General features: G+C 37.9%; 1 protein-coding gene across 7 annotated transcripts in view; it reads left to right on the plus strand.

Annotated features, from left to right (window-relative positions):
- Positions 1–4,435: 4,435 nt before the first annotated feature.
- The window catches only part of HEATR5A (HEAT repeat containing 5A), a 99,091-nt gene continuing 76,427 nt past the window's right edge, over positions 4,436–27,099 (plus strand). For 4 of the 7 annotated variants that reach the window (XM_081145986.1, XM_081145988.1, XM_081145989.1 and 1 more), the window contains exons 1-6: positions 4,436–4,720; positions 18,744–18,943; positions 20,576–20,787; positions 21,895–22,003; positions 24,434–24,583; positions 25,194–25,368. In XM_081145986.1, coding sequence (XP_081002112.1) covers positions 18,818–18,943; positions 20,576–20,787; positions 21,895–22,003; positions 24,434–24,583; positions 25,194–25,368 — 772 coding nt within the window. In that variant the 5' untranslated portion in view covers positions 4,436–4,720; positions 18,744–18,817. Of the gene's footprint in view, positions 4,721–18,743; positions 18,944–20,575; positions 20,788–21,894; positions 22,004–23,966; positions 24,024–24,433; positions 24,584–25,193; positions 25,369–27,099 lie in introns of those variants that run through there. The other 3 variants (XM_081145987.1, XM_081145990.1, XM_081145992.1) reach the window with 2 other exon arrangements.

Consider the following 27,099-nt stretch of genomic DNA (forward strand, 5'->3'; position numbering starts at 1 on the left):
CCAAAAAAAAAAAAATGCAGCCTACTAATATACATAATGACTCTCTAAGAGGTGGTTATAATATATGTCCATATAGTGTTTCTCAAATTTATTTGAGCATGCCTTTTTTTTTTACATCTCACCTGAGGATCTGTTTATTGTTTTTGAGAGAGAGATGTTTGAAACATCAGATGTCTCCCGTACACACCCTGACTGAGATTGAACTGAAACCTAGGTATTTGTCCTGACCAGGAATTGAATGTGCAACATTTTGGTGTACAGGAGGATGCTCCAACCAACTGAGCCTCCTGGCCAGGGCTGAGCATGCCTTTTTTTTTTTTTTTTTTTCCCAATGTGTTTTCATTGATATCAGAGACAGGAAGGGAGAGAGATAGAAACATCAATGCTGAGAGAGTCATTGATCGGCTGCCTCCTGTGCACCCCCTACTGGAGATTGAGCCTGCAGCCCAGGCATGTGCACTGACCAGGAGTCAAACCGTGACCTCCTGGTTCATAGGTCAAAAGCTCAACTACTGAGTCACGCCAGCAGAGCAGCATGCATTTCTAAAGGAACACTTACTAACATCTCAAGGAATACAGTCAAGAGCAGGACCTTAGAGTTCCATGGGTACACTAGGCTCCCATCGTTTGGGTAATACTGTTCTACCATCATTAAATTTTATAACCCCAGGGGTAGAAGCCATGTTAAAGTAATCTATTATTTTCAGTTTCCCAAATGTATGCTGGTTGGAACCTAGAGTCATTGTATCAGATGTATTTGAACAATAAATTAAAGCAGGTCATCACATAGCCAGTCAAATAGATTACTACAGTTTACTTGATAATTTTACATATACTATTAAATACCAACAGTTCTACTTCTAAGAATGCATTTATTGGTAGGGAAATTATTTCTCTATAGAAAGCAAAGAAGATGCAGTATAATGCATTATCATGACAAGTATAAAATAAAGTATATAAAATTCTTCATTCCTTCAACAAATATCTGATAAGTGCCTTCCATGTGCCAAACAGTGACACCAACTGCATTGACAATATGGAGTAAGTAGATAGTAGAAAGATAAAGTAAGTGCTTAAATACTCAGAAACCTAAGCATATACGTTCTTTTTTATAGGCAAAAGGAAAGAAACCATTATTTGTACAGTTGATCCTAAATATATGGAGTTTGTATGATGCTGTCTTTTAAATGCCATCTTTTATTAATTATGTGAGCTATCATTTGACAATGGGCAGCATGCTAGTTATTTCTACAATATCTTGAATATTTAGCACACCTCAGAGAGGAAGATATTCTCATTTTAAAGTGAGGAAACTGAGCTTCAGAGATACAAAGTGGTTTTTCCTAGGTCATGCCTATTAAGTGGTGGAATCGAGGTAGGACAGTAAAAAGCTAGGAAATTCCTTGGCAAGTGGAATGAGGGAAACCAGGACAAATAGCTAAAAAAAGGTTGAACAATTAGCAACCTGCTAATAAATCACGAGATCTTATTTTCCCTAACCAAGGACACTTGGGAGCAGATGGTTTACACCTCTCCTCAACCAGAGAGTGAGCAGCTTAAATCACCCTAGTCTGGGAGATAGATAACAGAGACCCAGTTGGTGCCATTAGTGCCAGCCAAACCCAAGAATGGACGAAGTCAGGGGAATAAATAACAAAACAAACAAACAAATTAGAGCCAGACAAATCCAAGATAAATGTAAAACAGTGAAGCTGACCAAAGGGGAGTATTCCAAACTCCCCTATACACTTATTTGATGCATTAGCATATTAAAGGATACATCCAGAAAGCTATTGAATATTCTATTGAGACCCTCCCCTGAGAACTTCCCTAAAACTCCTGCCTTTAGAAAACAGATAAAATTCCTTAAGATAAAGGACCCGGTGTGAGCTCTCCCTTGAGCATGCCCTTCACTTCCCTCTTTCCTCAGGCATGTACTTTTGCTTTCTTTCTCCTATGCTCTAATGGTTCCCAGGAGACTTGCAACCAGGGGAACAGCGGGCAGTGGCAGTTCATCCTGAGCTAACCCTCGACCCTGTCTCCAAGGGCCCTCCTTTTGCTACCGTAATTTTCTTTCCTGAGTCCACACAGCCCAGCGTGGCTCACTTCTGTTGCTGTGACTTCCCTTCCTGAGTCTAGGCAGCCCAGTCTAAGCTAACTCCTGTTGCTATGATCTTGCCTCTTCTACCTTAAACCTTTCTTTGTCTCACTGTCCCCAGCTTTAATAATCACCTGGACTTGTCTGTGAAATCTTTCCTGCATGAAACCAAGAACCCACACATTCCAGACCAGCCTCAGTCCTGGTCCCTTTCCGGTGACAGGATTAAAATTTGAACACAAGTCACCTGATTCCAAAGCTGTCCTATTCCCACTAATTATAATACTATTTCCTGTTTATTGTGACTCAAAATCTGAATGAGATTGAACAAAGTATAATAGTAGTTGAGAGATGGAACGCATTTCCATTTGGTTAAAACTAGACTGGTTGTTCTTCAGAGTCCTTGTTTTCTCTATTTTTTCTCTTTCATTGTATCAGCTGTCAGCTCTATGTGGAGAAGTTCTGAATCTAGATCTGTAGTTCTCACCCCACTTCTAAGCTGTAGTCCCACATTTCTCCTTATATGCTCTATAATCACCTCAAATGTGACATGTTTACAATTAAACTTATTATTTCCCCTTCCAAACTGACTCCTCCTTCCAATTTAATTCTCTTAGTCATTTAGGCTCTAAGTTTGGAGCCATCTTTGAATCGTCTGTAAAACTAGTGGTTGAACTCAATGATACATAATATTCCTTCTAGCTTTAAAATTCTAGTGTTACTATTTGATGTACTCAGTCTAAATGAATTCATTTCTCTGCTTTGGGCCTGCTCAAATAATGTTCTAGAGTTTTTTCAGTATCTAATAGACTATATCCTACTCATCTATTCTTATGCATCCTTCAAAGCCCATTTTAAGTATCAACTCTTTCTGTAAATCCTTCATGAGCCTCCCAGGTGGACTTCATACTAATTGTTTTCTCCTTCTGGATCTATAATACTTTTGTTCCTTCCTCAGGGTACTTTGTGGTACCCTACACACACATACACACACACGTGTATATTAAGTGTAGTCAGGAGGATGTCTAGAGGGATGCTTGGCAAGGACGGAGTCTGAGCAGCGTGGGGAGGGCACAGATTGGGCATGGGCACAGGTTTGGGAGCAGGGGTAAGGAAAGAGAAGGAGGGCTTGCAGTGTAATTTGGGGTTTTCAGAACCTTGGTAGGGTAAGGGCAGCATCTTCCAAAGGGAGGAATGCAAACCGTGGGTGATTGCTTAAATATAGGGGAGGCGTTCCAAAAAGTAAATATTCCAATGACAATAGGATCCAGGCTTTTCTCTTTAGAGAAAGGGGTTATAAATGTGGAAGGGAGAAAAACAGAATAAACTGTGATGCTGGATTGGAGGTATTTATTATGAACATATGGTTTTTCAATATATATTGTTAGATCAAAATATATAGCTGTGAATGTGTGTGAGTGTACATATATAGATGCACTGTATATGTGTATGAATATATAATATTACCTAGCTGCACCTACTAAGACAACCTGAGCAGTGATACCCCAATAGCAGTGAGAGCAACTAATGCTCCTAAATACCATTCTCCACTAAAAGGAACCTGGGCTCCTGGATAAACGGCTGCATCCAGGGCCGGGCAAGATGAGCCTGGAACATCTTATTGTGCCAGAAAGTAAGAGTGCTCAAAGAACGATGGAGGTGTGTCAAAAGGGCACGGAATAGTAAAATGTTAATGTAGAATATGGATGGTGAGTATACGGTATATACAACTATCAAATTTTCTGTATTTTAAAATGTTTTACAATAAAATATTGTGATTTTTTTTTTTTTTTTTTTTTTTTTTTTTTTTTTTTTTTACTAAAGAATTTAAAACACACATAAAGACACAGGGGCTCTTTTTTTTTTTTTTTTTTTTTTTTATCTTAACTAACCCTAACAACTCTCCCCACTTTACATTTTCTGCCCATAAGCAACCGACTCCAAACCCTCAACGGACTCGCCAGGAGCTTGCTACAGTTTGCTTGTCACAAATTGCAATTCCTCTGCCATTCCCAAATAAACTCTTTTTTTGAGCTTGACTCAGTTTACCTCTTTATTTAGGTCAACCACACACACAGGACCCCCTGCCTAAATTTCTCCAGGCTCCAGTCGTAGCCTTCAGATGCCCCATTGTCGCCCTCCAAGGATTCTGGCTGGTGATAAAAACAGACACAGATAGCTGTGGCCAATATCTCCGGACCGCAAAGCCCCCGCCTTGGCCTCCGCCTGGGCCGCAGCATTCGCCATCGCGCTCTCGGCGGTGGAGCAGTCACGCCTGCCAGAGTGGGCGCTCGATGGCTCGGCGGCCGGCTGGTGGGGCCTCGGCCCGCGGCGCGGGGCTGGACTGGCTCCCAGTCGCTGGCTCCCGCGGCGCCGGGGACTCCGAGCTCTGCGGCTCCGCCCCGCGCGCGCCCCTCCCGCCTCTCTGTCGCCGCCGCCCGCAGGTCCCTGCGCCGAGGAGCCGGCTTCGTAGCGGGACTGGGACGGATGCTGAGCCGCGGGGGACCCCCGCAGGGCTAGGCGCTGGGGATCCCAGGAGTGGAGGCGGCTCCGGGCGTTCGGAGGCCGTGTCCAGGCTGCCTGCCGGCCGGGAGGGCAGCGCGCCGGGGCCTGCACCGTGAGGTGAGCGGCTGGGGGAGCTCGGGGCGGTCGCTGCTGCGAAGGGGTTGAGGAAGCTGGGACCCCGGGTGCGGGAGCCGGTCGGGGGATTAGGTGTCATGGTTTAAGGGGCCGGAGCCCTTCGAGGAAGGGTTGAACTGGGCTCGGGGACGGCCGAATGGCCAGTGCGGTCAGTCCTGCCTCCCGGGCTCCGGGAAAGTCTGGTTTCACCCAGCACAACAGGTAGGCGTGGACTCTGCCCGCGGGCGGGAGCCTGGGCGCGCGGGGAGGTCGGGAGGTCGGAGCTCGCCCCGCCGCTCGCCGCTCCCCGCTCCCGGGACCTGCCCCGGCGACGCCCTCGGGCCCCGGCCCGGGCTTCGGGCGCGGCTCTGCGGCCGCCCGCGCGCTGCCCGCGGGCTGGGCTTCCAGAAGGCGGCAGTGGGGAGAGCGCGGGTACTGCCTGCTCCCCGGAGGGCTGTTTCCAGCCCTCGCAAGCAAAGACAACATTTGCTGGGGCAGCATTTGCTTGGCTGGAGGAAACATGTCTTATACACTCTCGGCCAGCACAGCGACCTATCAAGTGATTATAAAGTCTTTAGAAACTTTCTAAAGCGCCTTAGGGTACTTCGGAATCACCATAATGTATACCTCGGGCAAGTTAAGATGTTCAGAATTGTCAAGTCACATAGCAGTTGTCAGATGGTTTGAGTTCTTTTATTAAAAGTCATAATTATACTTCGTTTTATGTGCATTTATTTGTTCAAACATTCGACTGCTTTTATGTGCCCTTAAGAAACGTACAGCCTAGAAAAGATGTTAAAAGCCGGGGAAGAAGGGCCCACAAATACGGTTCAGCAGCAGAAGGGTCCTTAGACCTGGATATTGGATGGATGGGGGAGAACACTGCCCTGTTTCGTTTTCCAAACATTTAGAGAGTAAGTCTTTGAGAACGTAATTTTAGATCTGCATTGAAGCCAAGCTTGTCTTATATTTTAATACCATTGGCTTTTTTTATTTGATAAAATGGGTAAGCAGGCTGGGTTTATAAAAGAACAGTAACAGTTGGAAAAAGCATTGGAGGTTGGATTTGTCTTAGCAGTTATTTTATACAGATAGCTGTAATATAGGAAAAGTCTCCTGACCTGACCAGAGACTTGAATTTTAGCTTAAGCTTCTCCATCACTATTTGGATCTTAGATGGATTTCTCTTCCTTTCTCTTTATTATTGCACTTGACTACAGTGACAGAAAACACATAACCCAAAGTACCTTGAATTGTTATTTAATTACGTAAATAATGAATACGTTCTTTAAGAAAAAATTTAAGTACTTTTGTCTTTAAGCAGTGTGTCTTCCATCCAGCTTCATTTCAAAATGGGTTGTGGTAGTTGATAACCTTTATGAATGTTTCTTAATTATCTTATGCATAAAATAAATGATTAAATTGTGGATTTGTTTAGGCCCCTTTCCTGTTCTAAATTTTTTTAATTCTAAATGCTGGTCAACCAATTCAGTGATACCTGTATTTTTTTAAAAAAGCTTTATTGAGTCTTTTGTGTTTCATTTATTATCCATAGGATAGTTGAGGGGTTTGAACAGTCCATGAATAGGACCATAGTCCTCCTATATAGAAAGCGCCTCTGCATTTTAAGGAGACTGCAGAAACTGTTATTAAACTTCATTTAAGAAATGAATTAACTGAGACCTAAGGAATTAGTAAAGATTTGTTTATATCATTTAATTGAATCCCTTATCTAGTTCTAGTGTTAAATTCGTTGAATTAGACGAAGGGTCAACAAAGGACAGCCTGTGGGTCAAATCCAGCCTGCTGCCGGTTTTTGTAGATAAAGCTTTACTGGAACACAACTACACTCATTTATTGTTTAGGTGATAGAGACGGTATGGCCCACAAAGCCTAAAGCCTCTCCTGTCCTTTATAGAAAAAAAAATTTGCCCACCCTGGACTAGAACTCTAAACTGTTAATCACTAAATCTTTTGTAGGACAAAATAGGTTAAGTTCAGTTCTAATTCTTAATCTTGCTTTTTCATTATTTATGTCAGGTAAACTGTAAGATCCTGTATTGCTTCGGGATCCTAGATGTGTAATGATGGAAGAGGGGCATGCTTTTCTGTTATATTTACCTAGTATAAAGTTTTTAATTTCAGCAGCCTAGCCTTTTGGAAGGCTAGGGAGAGGGAAGGATTTTTATATGTTTCTCTAACAACTTTATAATTTTTAGTTTTAATTTAGATCTGGTGTGGAAGTTTTTTTCATTTAGTAAACTCTTAACATATTCATGGTGTATATCACAAGTAACAGTAAGTTACTTTTACTCAAAACATTTTTTTTACATGATTTCATTGATATAGCAGTTGACCAAAAGATCAGACAGAAAATTATTGGAAGTATAACTGTGAACATGAAATTGAATGTTTATCTACATCTAGATCTGACATTTTGGCTTTCCTAGATTATCCCATCTAGATCCAAATGGGAAGTTAGAACTCTCTAAACAGATACTCAACAGATTGAAAATGGAGCATGTGTCTTGAGTTATGCTTGGGTTTTGTTGTTGTTTTTTAAATAGTAACAACTTAAAAGATAATTATTTCTAGAAAAGAAGCATACATAGCCATATTAAAGCACTCTGTTAATGTCACCAGCCTAAGAAATTGGAGCTAGTTATGTAACAGGAAATAGGGAAAACTTGTAGGAAGTGATAATTCTAAATATTTACAGCTCAGCATATACTATTTTTAATCTTAAAGCCATAGTGTGGTTCTAGTTTCACTAACTAAGATGTTTTAAATATGTACTTTTTCAGTAACTTATACTTATTGCCCAGATAATGCTTCTCTATTGGTTAATCACCAGTATACAACAGTTACACATCTATGTATGTCCTCTCCTGTTGCATTTATAGGTTTCTATATGTTGACATATGCATGTTTTTGTGTATATATGCAAAATAATACCTCATTTATTTAATACATTCTTTAATAAAATTAGTAGAAAATTGAAAATTACCCATTGAACTACCAAAAAAATATTTTTAAATTTTTTTGGGAGGAAATATGAAAAGCAAAAAACCAAAAACATACATATATGGGTAAAAAACCCTTAATCTTAATTCCAGAGTTCAAAAGGCTCTGAAAAGTTTTTTTCTTAACTCATTTGACAGCAAAACATCACCTGAAATGATATGAAGCTATTTCGAGTTATTTTTTAATCCCACCTTATGTATGTTTATCTTTTGCTGCAGAAATATCAATGGGTTTGATTATGGCATGCTACCCCTGACCCCCTTGGGGATTAGAGGTAATAGATCTGTTCACTATATTATTTGGGTGGGCCATGACAGTGGTAGCCAAAAGGCGGAGTAATAATGGAGTTGTTCTAGGAAACTATATTGCAAAGATAAGAGCCTAGCTGGGCATCTGGCAGGGAGTGAGAAGTAGTGTCCTCCAAGAAAACCCCTCAGGTAGGAATCAGGAAGGTCGGAAATGTAGCTAAATTCTAGGCTAGATATTCCATAGGGTATGTTGTGAATTAGAAGTGGGGACCATGAGGAAAGCCAAAATGTCAGACCGTAGTGCAGCTTAAGGGTGAATCTGTGAATGCTGACCAACATTTAAGAGCCATGAACAGTTAGAAGGGGGGAAAGGAAGGGATTCTAAAGCAGGCAGTGTCTAATTAATGGCTGAACTCAGAAATCTTACATGGCAGATTGCATGAGCGGAAATACAAGGACAGAGTTGTTTTGAAAGATTGAGCAAGGATTCCTGGCCTCTGCTGAGCCGAGGGAATAATGGCATTTTGTGTGCTTTGCTCTTTTACTAAATAGCTCCATATTGCCCTGATTTTTAAAATATCTGTAGTAAATAATATTTGGGTCACTTCCATCACTGATAGCTGCTTGCTCTGACTTCTTCCTGTTCTCAATGAGTGTGCTCCTTCACTTTTTAAAAAAATATGTTTTCATTGATTTTTAGAGAGAGGAAGGGAGAGGGATAAGAGAGATAGAAACATCAATGAGAGAGAAACACCATCGATTGGCTGCCTCCTGCATGCCCCCTCCTAGAGATCGAGCCTGAAATCCGGGCATGTGCCCTGACCAGGAATTGAACCGTGACTTCTTGGTTCCTATGGTGATGCTCAACCACTGAGCCACAGCAACGGGGTTGCTCTTTCACTTTTAATACAGTGCTGTACACCACCTTAGCTAGAATACAGATAACTGGGTTATTACTCATGTCTAAACTAAGAATGAACACGCTTTGAGGGATCAAATGTCAGTAAAGTTTATGATCTTGGAAACAGTTAGTTGCTGTATATTGTTTTGTTTTGTTTTTAAAAAAACTGTTTTGTTTGTTTTTTACCTCATGTTACTGGATTCTCGAGTAGACCAAGTAGTGAGATTGCAGATGGTGACTTTTGAATGAATGAGATGGGAGATAGAAGAAGAGTAAAATTTCTCATGTCTTAAAATCTGCCTCTGGAACTCCTGAGTATCCCGATGAAATTTCTCTTCCCAGGGGGAGATGGAAGAGTTGGTTTGTAGAATGAAGAGTGATAAAAATTGTCAAGAGTAGCCAAAGACTAAACTAACACTGTTAGTACTTACTGATCTGCTGTCTAGATGGAAAGGGCCCTTTGGAAGCTGATGGCTCTAGAAGACCTCAGACTTTAACAAAAAGCCTCAAAGTATGAGATGTTAAGAGGAGAGTGAAGTGATGAACAACAAAGTTAGAGGGATTAAATGGTTCGGGAATGGCAGTAACTCAGTAATATCAGCAGTTAGAGACTATATGAAGAGGCTGTATGAGGCAGTTGAAGGACCATGGACATTGAAACTAGACAGATGTAGATATTATCTTCTTTCTTCCATTTAAATAGCATCTTCACCTTAGACAGATTTCTTACTTGTCAACTGTAAAATGATGATGATAATATTTAAATTTCAGTGTTGTGAGGATTAAATGAGATATTGAATTAAAAGGTTCTAGTAAGTAAATCCTCAAAAAAAGTAGTTACTTTTTCTATTGCTGCCTTATTAGAGTTGGTTCCTACTGCTCAGTCCTCCTGCCCACCTCCTTTTAACACTTCCTGTTACCCTTCAAGGGTTTTTGTTTTGTAATGTTAAAGGAGAAGTGCCATAAATGGTTAGACTTCCTTTGGGGGCCCCATTAGCAGTCTCCTTCACTGAGTCCAGTTTCTGCCATTCTTCTCATCCCTAACAGTAATCTGCAGTACTCTGTAAAAACAAAGAGAGCAAAGCAATTTGCTTTCCCCATTTCTGCCCTTTCTTACCCCAACTTATAAGTTTCATGTAACTCCAGTTTCTTTCCTATTCCATCCTAACTTCTCTGCCCTTTAGGATGTGCTACCCATCAGTTCTTGGAGCTGTTTCTTCCGTTCCTGCTGGCTTGCATTATTGCAGACATCCAGAATGGCACCAGGTGTTAGACCCTCGGGGTCAGACTGGACCTGGGCTCAGCAACCTCGGTACTTGGGTTCTGGTTAGGGAAGAATTTACAGCCAAGACCCAACTGTAAGAGAACATTTGGTAATTCACAGGGGTAGAAAAAGTAATTCCTAAAAGAAATGGACTTAAGAAACAAGTTATAGAGGTAAAGGAAGGGCCCTTGGTGCTTGGGAGTGAGGAGGCTAATAGTAAGGTGCCTGGGGGGATGGTGAGAGGGAGGGGGAAGATAAAGGGAAGGCGCTGGGGTGCTCCAGGGAGGGAGAGTCCACTGGGCTCTCCATCCTAAGAGTTTTAAGCATGGAGATCTTAGGGGAGGTTCCAGGGGAAGATCTCATTATAATATTCAGCAGCTTTCCACGTGTGTCCTTTCAGGGTTGTGGTCTCCAGGGAGGGGGGGGGGGTTTCATTACCCAGTGCAGCTGGTTCTGAGGTCAGCTGTGGCTGGTTTTGTTGCTTTTTGGGCCTGGAGCTTAAATACAAGTAAGGCCTGGATGTAATCTCTAGGGAGGAAAGGTCAGGGGGTCGAAACCACATCACTATCGATATGCTAGGGGAGGAAAGGTCACCCTGGCAGTGGGGTCCCACCCTACAATTGTCGGTTGCTAGGCACTTTAGGCTTTCCACCCTGATGACCTTCTTCTGTACCTGGCCCATCGTCCTTGCTCTGCTCATGTGTGTCTAACTGCCTATCACAGTGTTTATTATGCAGTGGTGAGAAGTGTCATTCTTCCCATTCCTACCAAGTTTGCAGGAAATATTCTTGGAATCATGGGACACTGAGTGTAAGCTCAGAAAGGGTGTGATGTGAAACTTAATTAAAAGTATGAATAACACAGATTTTTATGTGAACTGATAAATCTTAAATATACTAGGTTAATTAAAACTGACTTTTCTTTATATTCATATTCCAGAAGATTCTATCTGCTTATATTTAGAATTCTGAATTTTAGATAATTTGTTCCAAAATGCTAAATCAGAAATTGTCACCTTTTTTGTTGTTGTTACGTCTCACCCTAGGCTATTTGGAGACCCTCTGTAGAAAAGAAAACTGCTAACTTGGCATTACCCATAAGTATTTGGATTTGGGTGCCGTCCCCTCCCCCACACAATATTTATTCTTTGGTACTGTTCTACAGAACACTCTTTAGGAAACACTGCTTTACCTATTGGATACTCTTTTAACATGTAAAACTCCTGCACTTGTAGTTTTCCTAATTATAATTTTTAATGAGAGCCTCATATCCTTTGACTGTGTCAAACTTATTTAACCATATCTCTGAGGTTGGACTTGCAAGTTTCCAGTTTTCACTTTTATAGTGCTGTAAGCAACCCTTACGTTTCTGATACTTTCCTTTTTTCTTTACCATGAATTTTCAAAAGCTGGATACTTTTGTCAAATGGTTTTAATATTTTTATGACTTCTGATACATTATGTTTTCCAAAAGAATTGAACCTGTTTATACTATAAGTATAAAATGAACAACTTTTCTAAAATCTGAGTATTGGCTCTGGCAGTTTTTATACTTATTGTATTTACATTTAATGTATAGTAATTTTGAACCATTAAGCTAAAACAAATTCTTTTTTTTTCTCCATTGATTTTTTTAGAGAGAATGGAAGGGGGGGGAGGGAGAGGGAGAGGGAGAGAGAGAGACATGGGTTGGTTGCCTCCCACACGCACCCTGACTGGAGCTGGGGATCTAGCCTGTAACTGAGATACATTACGTGCCCTTATCCAGAATTGAACCCGCCACCCTTCAGTCCACAGGCCCACTCTCTAGCCACTGAACCAAATTGGCTAAGACTAAAACAAATTCTTATTGAGCTTAAATCATTATTGTATACTTCACATTTAAAGTATTAACTGATGATAATTACTTTGTTTTTAGGGTTGTTATAGAGAATTAGACTAAAATTAAATTCATGCCAAATTTTATCATAAGTTTGAATTTTATTGTCATTTTCTTGCTATTTTCTAAAACAGTGTCAGTTGATATGGACTTATCTAAAAATAATATCAAGATAACTATTTCTGCCTAACCAGTGTGGTTCAGTGGTTGAGCGTCGACCCATGAACCGAGAGGTCACCAGGCACATGCCTGGGTTGCAAGTTGCAGGCTCAGTCCCCAGCAGAGGGCATGCAGGAAGCAGCTGGTTGATGTTGATGTTTCTTTCTCATCAATGTTTCTATCTCTCTCTCCCTCTCCCTTCTTCTCTCTCTAAAATCATTAAAAACATTTATTTTTAAAAAAGATAAATATTTCTTAAATAAATTATAGGAGAGTAATGGGAACTAATCAGCTATTAAAATCATCTATATTATCTAGTCTCAGTATTTTTATTTATAAATTAATAGTGCCAGTGGGTGTTTTATGGTGATGGTGTGAGGATTAAATGAAAAATTCATTTATCACAGCCCCCTGCCATCCACAGATTCTGATTTAGTTGGTTTAGGCTCAACTCTGGTGTTTCTTTAAAGCAGCTAGAGCTAAGTAAGAACCCTAGTCTCCGTTGGTGTAGGTCTGCTATCTTTAATTTTAGCTTCCTTTAATTTTAATGGTTTACCTACCTCATCTGTGTTATACCATTTGCTCTTTTCCCAGCACTCCTTTTTTAATTGTTTGACTTTTATCCTTGGAGGAGTTGGGAGATGAAGTCAATTTTGTGATTTACTGAAAGATGTAGGTGGAAATAGGTAGAGAAAGAGCCCAAAAATAAGGTAATGTGTCCACCCTCCACTCCATGCTCTATTCCACACATTTTGTTCCTTACATCTTTTTTTTTAATGTCAAAACCACTGTTTTTCCTCCTCCCCCCCAATAGAAAGGCTTCCTAGAATTAAGGAAAGAGAAGGAGCTTTGTTGCCAAGAAAATCTGAGTTTATTCTCAGCTCTGTTTTTTCCTGACATAATAGTTCCTTCATCCATAAAATAGGGACCAGTAATATCTTCCTTGCTTTCTTCTGTTTGATGATTAGAGATAATATAAGTTAAGCACTTAAAAAGTTCCTGGCTCAGTGAATAATAGTGACCATTGTCATTTTTTGATTTGGGAGTCAGATGGGAAAATGAAAGGCATAACCATGAACTATACAGCAAGCTATACATGTGTCCTCCCTATTTGTGATGTTACCAAGATGATGCTGACAGATTGGTATTGTGAATTTAAAAGTTAGAAATCTAACAGAAATTTTGTTTCTTTATTGGCTTTTAATAATTTCATTTTAAAAGATTTTAAATCACTACAAATTTGGAGACTAGAGAAAAAATATTACCCACAATGCTACTACTCTGAGAATCATTGCTAAGATTTTTGAATCAGCCTGGCTGGGCATGACTCAGTGGTTGAGTATCGGCCTAGGATCTAGGAAATCGAGGTTCAGTTCCCGGTCAGGGCACATGCCTGGGTTGCGGGCTCGATCCCCAGTCGGGGGCGTGCAGGAGGCAGCTGATCAGTGACTCTCATCATTGTTGTTTCTCTCTCTCTCTCTCCCTCCTCTTCCTCTCTCTGAAATTAATAAAGATATATTTTTTAAAAAAGGAAAGATTTTTGAATCATGATTTGGGGGGGGAAACATGAGACTCTCATAGTCTAAGCAATGGGTGGATGTCTAGAGAACCCAAACATTATTTTAAGGAGCATAAATATAATAATGGAAAAAGTGCTGTACCAAGAGGAGACAGTACAGTAATAGGGGAATTAATCATGAAAGGCTTCCTGAAAGAAGTGATTTTTTTTAGCTGGATTTTTAAATAATGAGTTTATTGTAGAAAGAAAAAAAGCAAGATATTTCAGATTCAAAAATGGAATACAGACAAGCTTTAAAAATCATCAAGATAAAACTGTATTAAAGAACTCTAAAATTATAAATGATTTGCTTCAATATCCATTTACCCTAAAATCAGTGAAGTATAGTGGTTAAGTGTGTCAGCAAACCAACTTTGGGACTGTGCCTAGGGATATATGAAGTACAGCAACAAAAAGACATCATTTTCTTCCTACCAGCGCGGGCCTCCTTATGCAACATCTTAAGCATGATGCTTTGTGTAACTTGTGGGTTCTCATTTTGTAACCTATAATTTTACAAGGCTTAACTCGAAGGTCAAAGGGAGTCTTAGGTCAGGATAAAATGACCTAGTTTTTTTCTAGATTAAAGCTAATTACTGTTTTGTTTCTTGTTTTTTTTGAAAGGTTTGGATTTTAAGATTTATATGTTTCCTGAACTTTTGGAGATTCTTGAGAGGATATTTTTGGCTTATTTTATGCTTTTTGAACAAAACAAGAAACTGAAGACTGGAGGCGAAGTTGAGACTATTGTGATATCTTTTAGAGAGGTGAAAGTCTAAGAAAAGTAATTGAAATATAAGTTTGAGGCATATTTCAGAACATTAGGCACTTGATACATGCTAGAATTAGTTCCACTTACTGCCTAGTGGCTTGTTCACTTTGTAAATTGGTCTTTTGTGCTCTGGAAAGACAAAACTAACCCATCCAACAAATCTGTCTTATTTTGTGTTTGATATTCTCTTTGGTTATTTGTGATTATTTTCTCCTTTTTCTTCTCAAAATGATTTAATAAATCATTTTAAGAAACTAAAATGACCAAAAAGATTAGGGGGACTTTTTCCCCCCACGAATTTCAACCTATGTTCCCATCTCCACTAGAATAGATCTGTAAACCCTACATAGAGAAAATTATGTTAACACTTTCTGTCAGCACTGGCATCATCTTAGCTTCACGATGCCTCAGTTTCCTCATCTTAAAATAGGGCCAATAAAAATAGCTGCCTCATGGGCAGTTTAATTTTTCAATTATTCAAGAACATGTAAATGCTTAGTGCAGTGCCTAGACTATAGTTAGGGGTCAATAAGTATTAGCTTCTGTCAAAAATAAAGGCTGGCATTACAGTGGGAACAGCAGTTTTATGAAATCTTTTTTTCAAATAGCATAACTACTTTGAAAAATATATTGCTATATATGTTTACTTTTAATAACTGATCACTTTGTAATCTCAACAGAAATATAGAAGTGGAAAATAAATAAAAACTCAGAAAAATAAGCATTCTCTAGGTGTGTATATATAGACAGGTTGTGGTTCCATTAAAATGTATAGGAGATAGGCTGCATTTTAATCTTCCTCCTAAAGTGAAACTTGGATAAGAGCAGGGACAGAGCAGGGACATGTTATTGCAAAATGCAGTTGCTTATCTCATTACAGTGTATGTGTGGAGATCACAGGTGTATTTTAGACTTAGAGGTTTATATATGGGATTGCCAATATGAATTGTCTACTTCTTTTAGGAGTAATTTATATGAGAAATGTATCGAGGGCATTGGAGATAACTTTGTGCCCTGCTTATGATCTCAAGCTTTTTACTGAATTATTTATCACTGCATTGTTTTAGCTATTTTGCTTCTTGATAGATCGTTTTACACCACAATATTGCTGCTGCCTAAGGGAAAAAAAGTCTCTTCTGCAGTCCTAATGACCTCAAAAAGGGTAATTTGATTCTTAAGATAGGATTTTGACTTGCCTGGTGGTTACAAGGAATTTTCTCTATGACACTAAGGTTATTTTTTCCCCCTCACAAAATCATAGATATTGAGTGCAAATTTACGTTGCACCTTCTGTATATTAGGTTTTTTCCAGACATTATTTCTCTAGCATTTATCACCTTTATCCTTATTGTGTATATTTGGGTCCGTTCACTTTGATAATTTAAGAAAGGAAAAGAGGTGTTTGTTTGTTTTTAAACGAAGCTAAAATTCATGCTGTCTGATAAAGTGATTTTGTTAACACCATTGTTTATATTCTTGTTCCTTAAAATTGATATTTCTGGCCCGGCCGGTGTGGCTCAGTGGTTGAGCGTGGGCCCGTGCACCAGGAGGTCACTGGTTCGATTTCCAGTCAGGACACTTGCTGGGATTTTAGGCTTGATCCCCAGTAGGGGGCTTGCAGGAGGCAGCCGATCGATGTTTCTCTCTCATCCATGTTTCTAGCTCTCCCTCCCTCTCCCATCCTCTATCTAAAAATCAATAAAAACATTTTTTTTTAAATTGACACTTCTGAAAATAACCTAATATGTCCTATTTTTTGTGGACTGTCAGTGCTAGGTCATGGGTGGTATTGGGCAGGCAGGCCAGGGTCGTCTGCCCTAATTGAGAGGGGACGACCCAGATGGCTAAAGCACACGCTGGCTTGAGGAACAGTTGGTGGGTGGGTAAAAGCTGTCTTTTGGCCTCAAGGGCAGCATCATAGTCAGAATCTAGACTATTGGCCCAAGCTAGAGGATGCAAGTAAGATAAAGAGTAGGAGTTGAAAATTTAAATACCCATAGAAGTTGGCAAATGATGTCAGTGAGTAAGGCAGGCCAGCTGGCAGCTATAGCCTGTTGAAGAGTCCCTGCTCCGCTAAGAGGAATCTACAGCCATCTATTGCTGTATGGGGACATGGACCCAGGTGTTCATGTAAAATCGTATGTTTAAATGTTAGTAACTAATTTTTTTCCCTAGTATATTGCAGGCCAAATTTGGCTAATGGGGGTACCAGTTTGTGACTACTGTCTTTAAAAGAGACTCTTTTCAGTTATTTTTAATAATTATGATGACCCAAATTGTAGGTAATTTTATACCAGTAAACTCTGGGAGAAAATAAAATTATAGGAAGGAAGGAGGAAGGAAGGAAAGAGGGAAGGGGAATATGAACTATATATTTTAAATGTTTTAGTTTAATTGCCTCTAGCATTCTATCTAAATTTCTGTGTAGTTCCAATGACCTGTTTCTGTTTAGCTTGGAGTTTTATTTATAATGTATCAAACTTAGTTTTGATGCTTGAATAAGAGTACTCATCTTGCCCGGCTGGGCGTGGCTCAGCGGTTGAGCGTCGACCTAGGATCCAGGCGATCAGGGTTCGATTCCCGGTCAGGGCACATGCCCGGGTTGTGGGCTGGAGCCGATTAGCGACTCTCATCATTGACGTTTCTGTCTGTCTCCCTCTCCTTTCCTCTCTCTGAAATCAATAAAGATATATTTAAAAAAAAAAAAAAAAAAAGAGTACTCATCTTTTATATATATGGTGCCTTCTCTGTTGTTTATTGTTCTTGATGATATCTGTCACTCTTATACATAATACTAATGATTTGTTTTAAAAAGCCAGCTTGTATGTTTGTTTTTATTTCTTCAATAATTTTTCCAACTTAGCATGATCTTTTAAAAAAATACAAGCCTGACTGGCGTGACTCAGTGGTTGAGTGTTGACCTATGAACCAGGAGGTCACGGTTCGATTCCTGGTCAGGGCACATCTCCAGGTTGGGGGCTTGATCCCCAGTAGGGGCATGCAGGAGGCAGCTGATCAGTTACTCTCTCATCATTGATGTTTCTATCTCTCTCTCCTCCCTTCCTCTCTCTGAAATCAATAAAAACACATTAATAAAATACAGAAAAATTAAAGGAGATTAAAATGATAACTCTCATACCCACTACCTACATTGCACTGTTAAAATTTTGCCAGATTTTCTGGCTGATTAATTGATTTGCCTCGCCATTTGCAAATGAGTTGCAGACATCATACTACTTTACCAATACATATCTGAGCATGCATGTTCTAAAAATAAATTCCGTAATCACAGTGTCATCTTATAAATTGGCGTGTAACTGAGTGTGTGTGTGTGTGTGTGTGTGTGTGTGAGTGAGTGATAACATAAGACACTATGGTATCTACTTATATGTTATGAACATGTAAATGTGTTCTGGAAAGGCACTAGGGTATTTTCAGGAGATGCTCATGAATTTTAAAACAAAACAAAACCTTCTCTGTCTCTTGTTGATTATTTCCTACAATGAAGTGAAGGCTACATTGGATCTGGGTCAGAGCAGATATGATCTTTATTGCTACAATCCCCAGACAACATCCATCCAAGTGCCTTCTAAAACAGGAGTTTACTTTCACAACAAGGCTCACAGAGATAAGGAGACTATACTGGTTGAGGTGGGACTCTCCTAAAACTGCCAACCTCAAGCTGCAAGCAGTATCTACTAGGCTAGGGGAACAGATGCTAATGGGAATAATACCTTCTTCTCCGGGTTAGTATCTCCAAATAAATGACAGAATGTGTACCTAGGAAACGGCAGGGAAATGTCAAGCTTTATTATAGAATTTTAGCAGGAGGTCTAGATATCTGGTCATTTGTCAATATGCACCCATGACCCATTTTTATACTACAATAAAAACTGAAAATGTAACGCTTGAATGGTCTAAACTTAAATTTTCAGAATTGTAATGGAATGTCTCTCTGGTTAGCACGTTTCTGCATGTGAATGTCAGTAATGCTACTCTGTTCTGCCTGTCTGCTCTCTGCTTTAGGAGGACAGAGTGCAAGCCTGGATTTTGCATCATTGTGAACGAGTTTAGTATTGGGGTTTTCCCAGTTTCTCCCTAGAGCTGTTATAAAAGATGTGTCTGTTTAATTACGCGTTGTGCTCTTCTGTAGAAGATTTTTAGTACTATGATTGCCTTCCTTTTCACTCACATTTTAAGATGTTATTTTCCTCTATTACAGATTTTTTTCTTAGGTGTTTTGACTGATGTTTAATGAGAACAATCAAGACCAGTTAGGAGAATTTTCTGCAAGGAATGGAATTAGCTCACAGCTTGTTGCTGAATGAAGAAGCATGCAGTCAACTAGGTGAAGTTCAGAAGGCAGAATTTATTTTTGATTGGTTGCGATATTTGGAGAAGCTCTTGCTAGCAACCAGCAGGGTAGGTAAAACTGCAAAAACTGTTTTTTGTTTGTTTTTCTTTAAGTTCCTGATAATGTTTTATTCCTTTGGTTTGCTTTTCTAGTTCTGTTCAGAATAACCTAACTTAGCTTTCAAATGCTAGGCCTTATTAAGACTTTATAATGAAATGTTACGGGAAGTTTATTCTGTACAAAAAAGCAAGAAAAAATTAGCCAGTATTTTTTATATTACTCAAAAATATATCAAATACAAACTACATTGTTTTAGATTTTATTTTCATTATGTTCTGCACCTTATGTACCTCCATAGGCATGAAGCCCTGCAGTATAGTGCTGAATAATGCCATAGGAGTTTCACTTTAAAAAGAGGTGTGTACTCTTTAATGGGAGAGTCTTTGAGTAAACATTCCCTTTTAAAAGCTTATGAAATGGACAAAAGAAGAAAACTAATCATTCATACCCTTCTTCTACATTCAGCAGTTGTTAATATTTTGCCATATTTGATTGACCTATTGATATACTGAGCCATGTGAGGTTCTACTTTACTTCTCTTATAAAATAATTTTTAGTGCAGAAGTGGTGGAAAGACACTGCTCATGGAGACGATTAAAATTTAACAAAAAATCCATACACTAAAGTAACAAATATTTCTGTGAAACTTTTAAGTCTTGGTGATCACCTGAACACCATTACCATTGTAATGATATTCTGTATTCCTTTTTCAGAGAGCAGACGAGTACAGTGGAGTAACATTATTGGCATTTAGATGTATACAGTTGAAAAAAGAAAATTGCACTGAACTTAGAAAAAGATCTGAGTAAAACAAGTAACCGTTACAAGGTCAACTCTGATGATAGGTTATAGTTTGATATTATACAGCTATATAGGGTGTCCCAAAAAAATGTATACACACTTTAACAGCTGATAGCTGTTAAATGGAATGGAATTTTAATAAACACTGCCAATTGTATTCAAAGTGTGTATACATTTTTGGGGGGACACCCTGTATATGGGGTGGAAGCTTAATAACTAAGAAGCTCTTGTTCAAATACAAATTTGCTCTACGTTCCAAACATTAAAAAAAAGGTATAGAAGAAGTAGAGTCATTGTCCTTATTCACAGAGACTCCAGTATATTGTGGTTCAGAATTTGTTTTGTGTAGGTATCATCAGGGCAACAAACTGCCTGTTCATGTGGTGTGATAACAACGCCACCAAGTTATTTATTTTTTTTGTTAATTCTCATCTGAGGATATTTTTTTCCATTGATTTATTTTATTTATTTATTTTTTCACGCTAAAAAACCAAAATATATGGAACGCTTTATGAATTTGCATGTCATCCTTGTACAGATCTATTGCAGAGAGACAGATCTATTGGTTGCCTCCCACATGCGCCCTGATGGGGGCCGGGATCGAACCTGCAACCCAGGTACATGCCCTTGATCGGAAATCGAACCTGCCACCCTTTGGTGTTTGGGCGGATGCTCTAATCGCCGAGACACACTGGCCAGGGCAATTTGTAATTTTAATCAAAATAATTTTACACTTTTTTAGACCCTTTTAGTTTGTTCTTAAATATATGAGAAAAAAATAGAGGATTATATAGAATTATGTTGACTTTGAATTGTCTTTTTGTTACCTTCCTTTCTAGAGTGACGTGAAGGAGAAACAGAAGACTCTTGTTGAGCAGCTCCTATCTTTGCTGAACAACTCCCCAGGGCCTCCTACCCGAAAACTCCTTGCTAAGAATTTAGGCATTCTTTATAGTATTGGAGACACATTCTCTGTCTATGAGACAATCGATAAGTGTAATGATCTTATTCGTAGCAAAGATGACTCTCCAAGTTACCTTCCCACAAAACTGTAAGTTAAATACTAAAATTGAACATAAAACAAAATAGTGCTTCCTTGTGGTATCATTTTTATAATTGACTCAAACTACTTGATAATTATTTTGAAACTAAATACAAATGTTTTACTCATTTTAAAATCTATATAAGAAAATCTAGCCTGTTCCTATTAACTGAAAAAGTTCTTTTAAAAAATGTTTTAGACATATTTGAAGTCTAGATTTGGAAATGAAAACTGTCTCACTAAAATTTTAGCAGTTGAGTGTTTAAGAAAAAGATATTTTAAATCCTTCACGTTTTGAATGTTCTTTTAGTTTATTAGTTCTTACTAGTGAAAATTAATAGTAAATGTCATAGAAAAATATTCTTCTAAGATTCTAAAAAGAACAGCTTAGTTTCTTTCTCCATAGGATTTAGTTTCTTTTATCACCTGTGTTTTTAGGGAAGTCAATTTGCCATATATAATTCCACAATAGTAATTTCATAGAAATTTTTGTTGATTTAATTTTTAGCTTATATTTTTCTGATAAAAATTTCAGACTTCGGCCTAGCTGGCTTGGCTCAGCAATTGAGTATCAACCTATGATCCAGGAGATTGAGGTTCAATTCCTGGTCAGGGCACATGCCCTGGTTTTGGGCTTGGTCCCCAGCAGGGCACGTGCAGGAAGCAGCCGATCAATGACCCTCTCTCATCATTGTCTTTTTGTTACCTTCCTTTTTGTTATCTCTCTCTCCCTCTCCCTTCCTCTCTCTGAAATCGATAAAAATATATTTAAAAATAAATAAATTCAGACTTCAGACTTGAAAACATTTCTTCCTTTTCTTATCTTTTATCTTTAAGACCATATTTAATTCTCTAGTATGTAAAACATTTGAGAGAGTGGATTCCTTGGGCTGTGATTTAGATTAATTGAAAATACGTCTTTTTAAAATTTTTGTTATTGAAAGTGTAATTATTTGATGCTCACCTGGGTAGCATGCCTTAGAATTTAACAATGGAGTAGATTCTGGGAAATTTAATTCTTTAAAAGTAAATTAGTCACCTTTAGATATTCTAAGTTTTTTTTTAATTTCTTTTATTTTCTTTCATGACTAATTTCTAATTTAAATGTTGTTTCAGTGCTGCTGTGGTATGTTTGGGTTCCTTGTACAAGAAGTTGGGTAGAATACTGGGTAACACCTTTACTGATACAGTGGGGAATATTCTTAAAGCTATGAAGAGTGCAGAGGTAAGTAACACAAGTTTGACCAAAGAATAAAACAATAGTATTTTCTTGAGCTAATAAAAGAGCTTTACCTATGACAAGCATACATAAGCATATATAGAAGTATATCCATAAATGAAATATTTTAGGTGATGTACATGCACTTTGTATATTGCTCTATCGGAAAAGCAATAATGCAATAGTAGAATTTCGTGCATTTAGACAAATCCAAACAGGCAAACACTAAGGTATTTCTTTGGTAGACCCATTTCTGCTCCCTCTGCTAGTATCACCTTTTCCATCTACTACTTACTAGTGCCAGGGCAAGTGCTTGTCACCAAGGACCGAGATACATAGTTGGTAACTGCTATACATCTGATAGATGGATTAGTATTGTACCAGCATCAGAGGGGAGTAAGGAATATAATCAGGGTGGCAAATAGCATGGAGGATGGCCTTTTAATTGCCTGGGGAGTACACGCGCAGCCTTAGCCTCATTTACTTGTTGGCATCATTTACCACTGTGGAACACCCCTTGTTTTTGTAATGTCTCTTCATTTGCTTTCCAAGATACTGTAATCTCTTGCCAACTATAGCTTTTGCGATTAGTTTGAAATTAAAGCATTTGTATGCTTATATATAAAACATTTTAAATCTCTGATTCTTAATATTCAAGGATACCTTAGCACCTTTAAATATAAAAACATCACCCTGGTTCCTGTTCTTACCTTACTGAGAAAAACAGTCTAGAAGATAGCTCTGAAATAATTTATAGAAATACTGGCTAGTTACATGCACCTTTTTTTTTAATGTACCAAAATAAAAATATGGGAAAATTCAAATATAAAATACATTAAATTTCAAGTAGCTGATTTAAGAACTTCAAGGAGAAGGGAAGTCCATAACATAAAACTGGCGAGAGAATCTACTTTGCAGATCACTTCTTAGCAGTAGTTTCCTGAAAGATTGAAGAAGGTGATTCAGGAGAAGGCATTGTTAGCATCTATAAACCTGGTTTTATTTAAAAGGAGATGTCTGTAAGACTTTTATTTACTGAGGTGTGGACACTTTAAACTATTTTTTCCTCATACTTTTTTTTTAGGCCCTGTGGTTAACAAAGGATTGCTCTGTAGGTCTTAGAAATGTTAAGTTATTGATAAGTATATTATTGCTTCACTGTTTTTTACCTTTATGACTTAGTTGATCTGGTAGCACATTTCAGAGCTATCAAAAAGGATTCCCACCTTTGATACATACCCATCAGTGATAGACAACATTTAAAACTGAGATAAAAGAAAGTTCAGAAGTTTCCCATTAGGACCCATTTTGTTATTTCCACCTATAATTTGTCACTGTTGTACTTTCTTGAGCAAAGATAAATAACTGAAACTAATTACTATGAAAATGATACTTTTAAAAAATTTTTATTGATTTATTGGGGGAACATCAATTTGTTGTTTTGTTTATTTATGCATTCAATGGTTGATTCTTGTATGTGTCTTGACTGGAGATCGAACCCACAACCTTGGCTTATCAGGATGGCACACTAACTAACTGAGCTACCCGACAGGGCTAGAAATGATACTTGATGTTGACTTTTGACTTCCTCCAACTTTATTTATCTTCAGTGGCCTTAACTTCCTGGAATGTTGAAATCATTTGGGGCATTTAGTAAAATGTCAATAAGCTACTACTTTTTCAGTGTTTATTGTGTGCCAGACTCTGTGATGAATGTCTTCCCCACAGGGGCTTATTTACTTCTCACACTGGCTCTGTGCTGTTCATCCTAACCTCATTTTATAGATGAAGAAAGAAGTAAGAACAACTTAAAGTCACACAGATATTAAGGGTCAGAGCCAAGACTCAAATTCAGGTCTTTTTAAATCTAAAGCCCAGATTTTTAACCTCTGAGTTAAACTACTCAGACCAATAAATGATAAAAATATTAAAAGTTATAAAAATCTATTGAACATTTACTGTATTTCAGGCACTATTCTAAGCACTTTACATATAGTAACTCTTCAGCCTCAGAACAACCCCAGAGGTGGGTACTATTTCCTCCATTTAACAGATATAAAGAGAAAGATTTGTTCAAGGTCAGGTAGCTAGTAGGCGTCAGTTACTCACTTTTACCATGTTACTCATTTATAGCAATCATTTATTGACTATTTGACAACATGCAAGCTTTGTGCTAGGCACTTTCCATATAATTTCATTTAATCTTCACATCAACACTATGAAATTTTTATTGTGTTGAAATGTAATAATGCAGGTAACATTTTTCAGATAGTAAACACTTTATATAAAGCAAGTATTAATGTTTCTTGATGTCAGAATAGGTTGGTTAGTATGTATACAAAAAGCTTGAGTATTTCTCTCATTTATGAGATAAATTTCAGTGCTTAATGCTATTTCTTTCCCTATTCTTTAAATTTTTTCTTTTCTCTTTGTTAGTCTCAAGGTCGATACGAGATTATGCTGAGTCTGCAAAATATATTGAAAGGACTTGGAGCCGCTGCTACACCTTGCCACAGGGATATTTATAAAGCTGCTAGATCCTGCTTAACAGATAGATCCATGGCTGTTCGCTGTGCAGCTGCAAAGGTGAAATGGTCTAATAAGCAGAATTTCTAAAAATTAATATAAAGAAAATTAAATCAATCTATTCCTGTGAAAACGCTAGTAACACCCCCATGGTCTTAGAGCTGCAACTTTAGTAATCAACTATTTGGCTTTAACAAGAGGAAACTGAGACTTAGAGAGTTATATGAATTTCCCAAGCTTCATCAAGTAGTTAACAGCACATCGTCGAAGGTAGTGAGTTCGAATGATCAGACTCAGTGTTCCTTCTATTCTAAGCATCCTCTCTATAATTGTGTAAACTGAAATTTACTTGTAAGGTTTATATTGTTTGAAAGCGATTTGTTTTTGTTTTTATCATGCCTTATTAACATAGTTGATTATGTTGGAATTATGGCTCATATCTAATAGGCTGGTTCTAAAGACATTTTTACAGCCCTCTCCTCCCAGACTATGTGGGCACATTGCTTTTTTGACTTTTAGTAAGTTTTCATTTGTTGTTCCTGTAATCACTAGAAACTTTGGATTTGTGTATTATTTTTGTTAGATCTTGATAGTTTCTACAACTTACATAGCTCTGAACCTGACATTTATATTTTGTTTTTCATTTATTTCTGTTTTTCCACTTGAGTAGTGTCTCCTTGAACTTCAGAATGAGGCCAGCTTTATGTGGAGTACAGACCTGGACAGTGTGGCCACACTGTGTTTTAAGTCCTTTGAAGGTTCCAATTATGATGTGCGGATTTCAGTTTCAAAACTACTAGGGACAGTGATGGCTAAAGCTATAATTTCTAAACATCCAGGAGCAGGTAAATTCATTTAATTATTTTCAGAATGTCTTCTGTAATTTTCTTCCCAGTTGATTTAAACAAACACATGTAGCATTACTGCTACCCATTTAATTACTTTTTAAAAAGGCAAACTGTCTTACAAATCAGTTTTAGTTAGTAGCTTTGCTCTGGGTCCTAAGATTCATTTTCAAACAATTCAGTAAAAGTTTGAAGAAAAAAATACTTTTATTTCTTTGCTTTAGAAGAAATGTGCTTTATTCAGTCACTGTCTTCTTTTACATTAAACAACGATTATGTAAATAGTTCTAAATAACAGATAATTTTGCTTTGTGTTAGTTTTTGTTCTCTATTTATACACTTCCAGGCAGTCAGTGATCAAAGGACAGGGTATTTTTGAAAACGAGAGTTTGCCTGGGTTTACTCTACAGTGTATATAAAATAATGACGAATAATTGAAAACTTGCTTTATTATTCTATCTCCAAGGAATAAACAGTCTTACACAAATGAAAATGTGATTGTTTTGTACAACCTTGTCTCAAACATCTGCAGGCTAGGAATACTGTCATCACCTCGGAGCTTCTAAGAAATGCAGAAACCCAGGCCCAGCTCAACTTAATAAATCACAGTTCTCATTTTAACAAGGGCCTCAGATAATTTATATGCACAATAAAGTTTGAGAACCATTGCTCTAGAAATTGTTTATTGTTATGAAAAGGAGGATTCTGGTTTTTTCTAATCCTGGTGTTTCTTAACCAGAGATGAGAGAGGACAGGGAGTATTTAGCATATCAGAATTACCTGAGAACACTTAACACTCTATACAGTCCTCTCATTCTCTAATTGAGACCCACAAGTTTAAAATTTATAGTAAGAAATTTTTATTTTTACTGTGGTGGTTCTAATCTTGTAATTCAGGACTTTCTCATGTATGGTGGGAGTGGGAGATAAGGTGGAAGGGTGGATGGGAAGCAGAAGAAGCAAAAAAAACCCCCAGAAAATAAAAGCTGTTCAGGGCATTTAAGAGGTTAAATCTTGATCCACCTAAGAATTTGAAATTAGAAGACATGTTTAGTCAAGCCCTCTTGAAAAGGTGAATTGCACATCAGTGTGTCATTAGCACTAGCATGTATTTGCAATAAAAACAAGCAAAGTATAGAATTGCATAACAAATGTGAATAATATTTAAATGTATATCGTCCTATAGTACACTAAACTAATACCAGTAATTTTGCAATCAGAATAAACAAAGTGAAGAACCAGCTTCACCCACTCTGAAAAAGGTTAGCCTAATCTTTCAGAAATTTTCTCATCTGTAAGTTCTAGCTTGCGTTATTGTTGAGTTATTTTCGTATAACTAAAAAGTGATCTAGATGTCATGATAGATTTTTTTTTTTTTTAAGTAGGGGACTAATAGCAATATAATGCTTAAGAATTTGGAAAACAAATGGAGTGGGAGGTTGGTACATTCAGTCACAATATGCAGATTATGAGGTACAGAACTGAAATGATTTTCTTAGTAAAACTAACAAGCTTCAAATAGGTGGTATATTATACCAGCGTAGCAGGGATTGAGTATGACATTCTCCTAGCATTGGGATAAGTTGCCAGGAATTTATGTAATCTTAATTACTTCTTGACCATGAACCTCAAGAAGGTCCTTAAAGGGTGGTTGGCAGACATAATATTTCCTCTAGTCCATTCACTCTCCCACTTTTTATTCCTTCTTCTTCCCCCATTTTATTTTCATTT

Source organism: Miniopterus schreibersii (genome assembly GCF_964146895.1).
Source record: "Miniopterus schreibersii genome assembly, chromosome: 1".
NCBI lineage: Eukaryota > Metazoa > Chordata > Mammalia > Chiroptera > Miniopteridae > Miniopterus > Miniopterus schreibersii.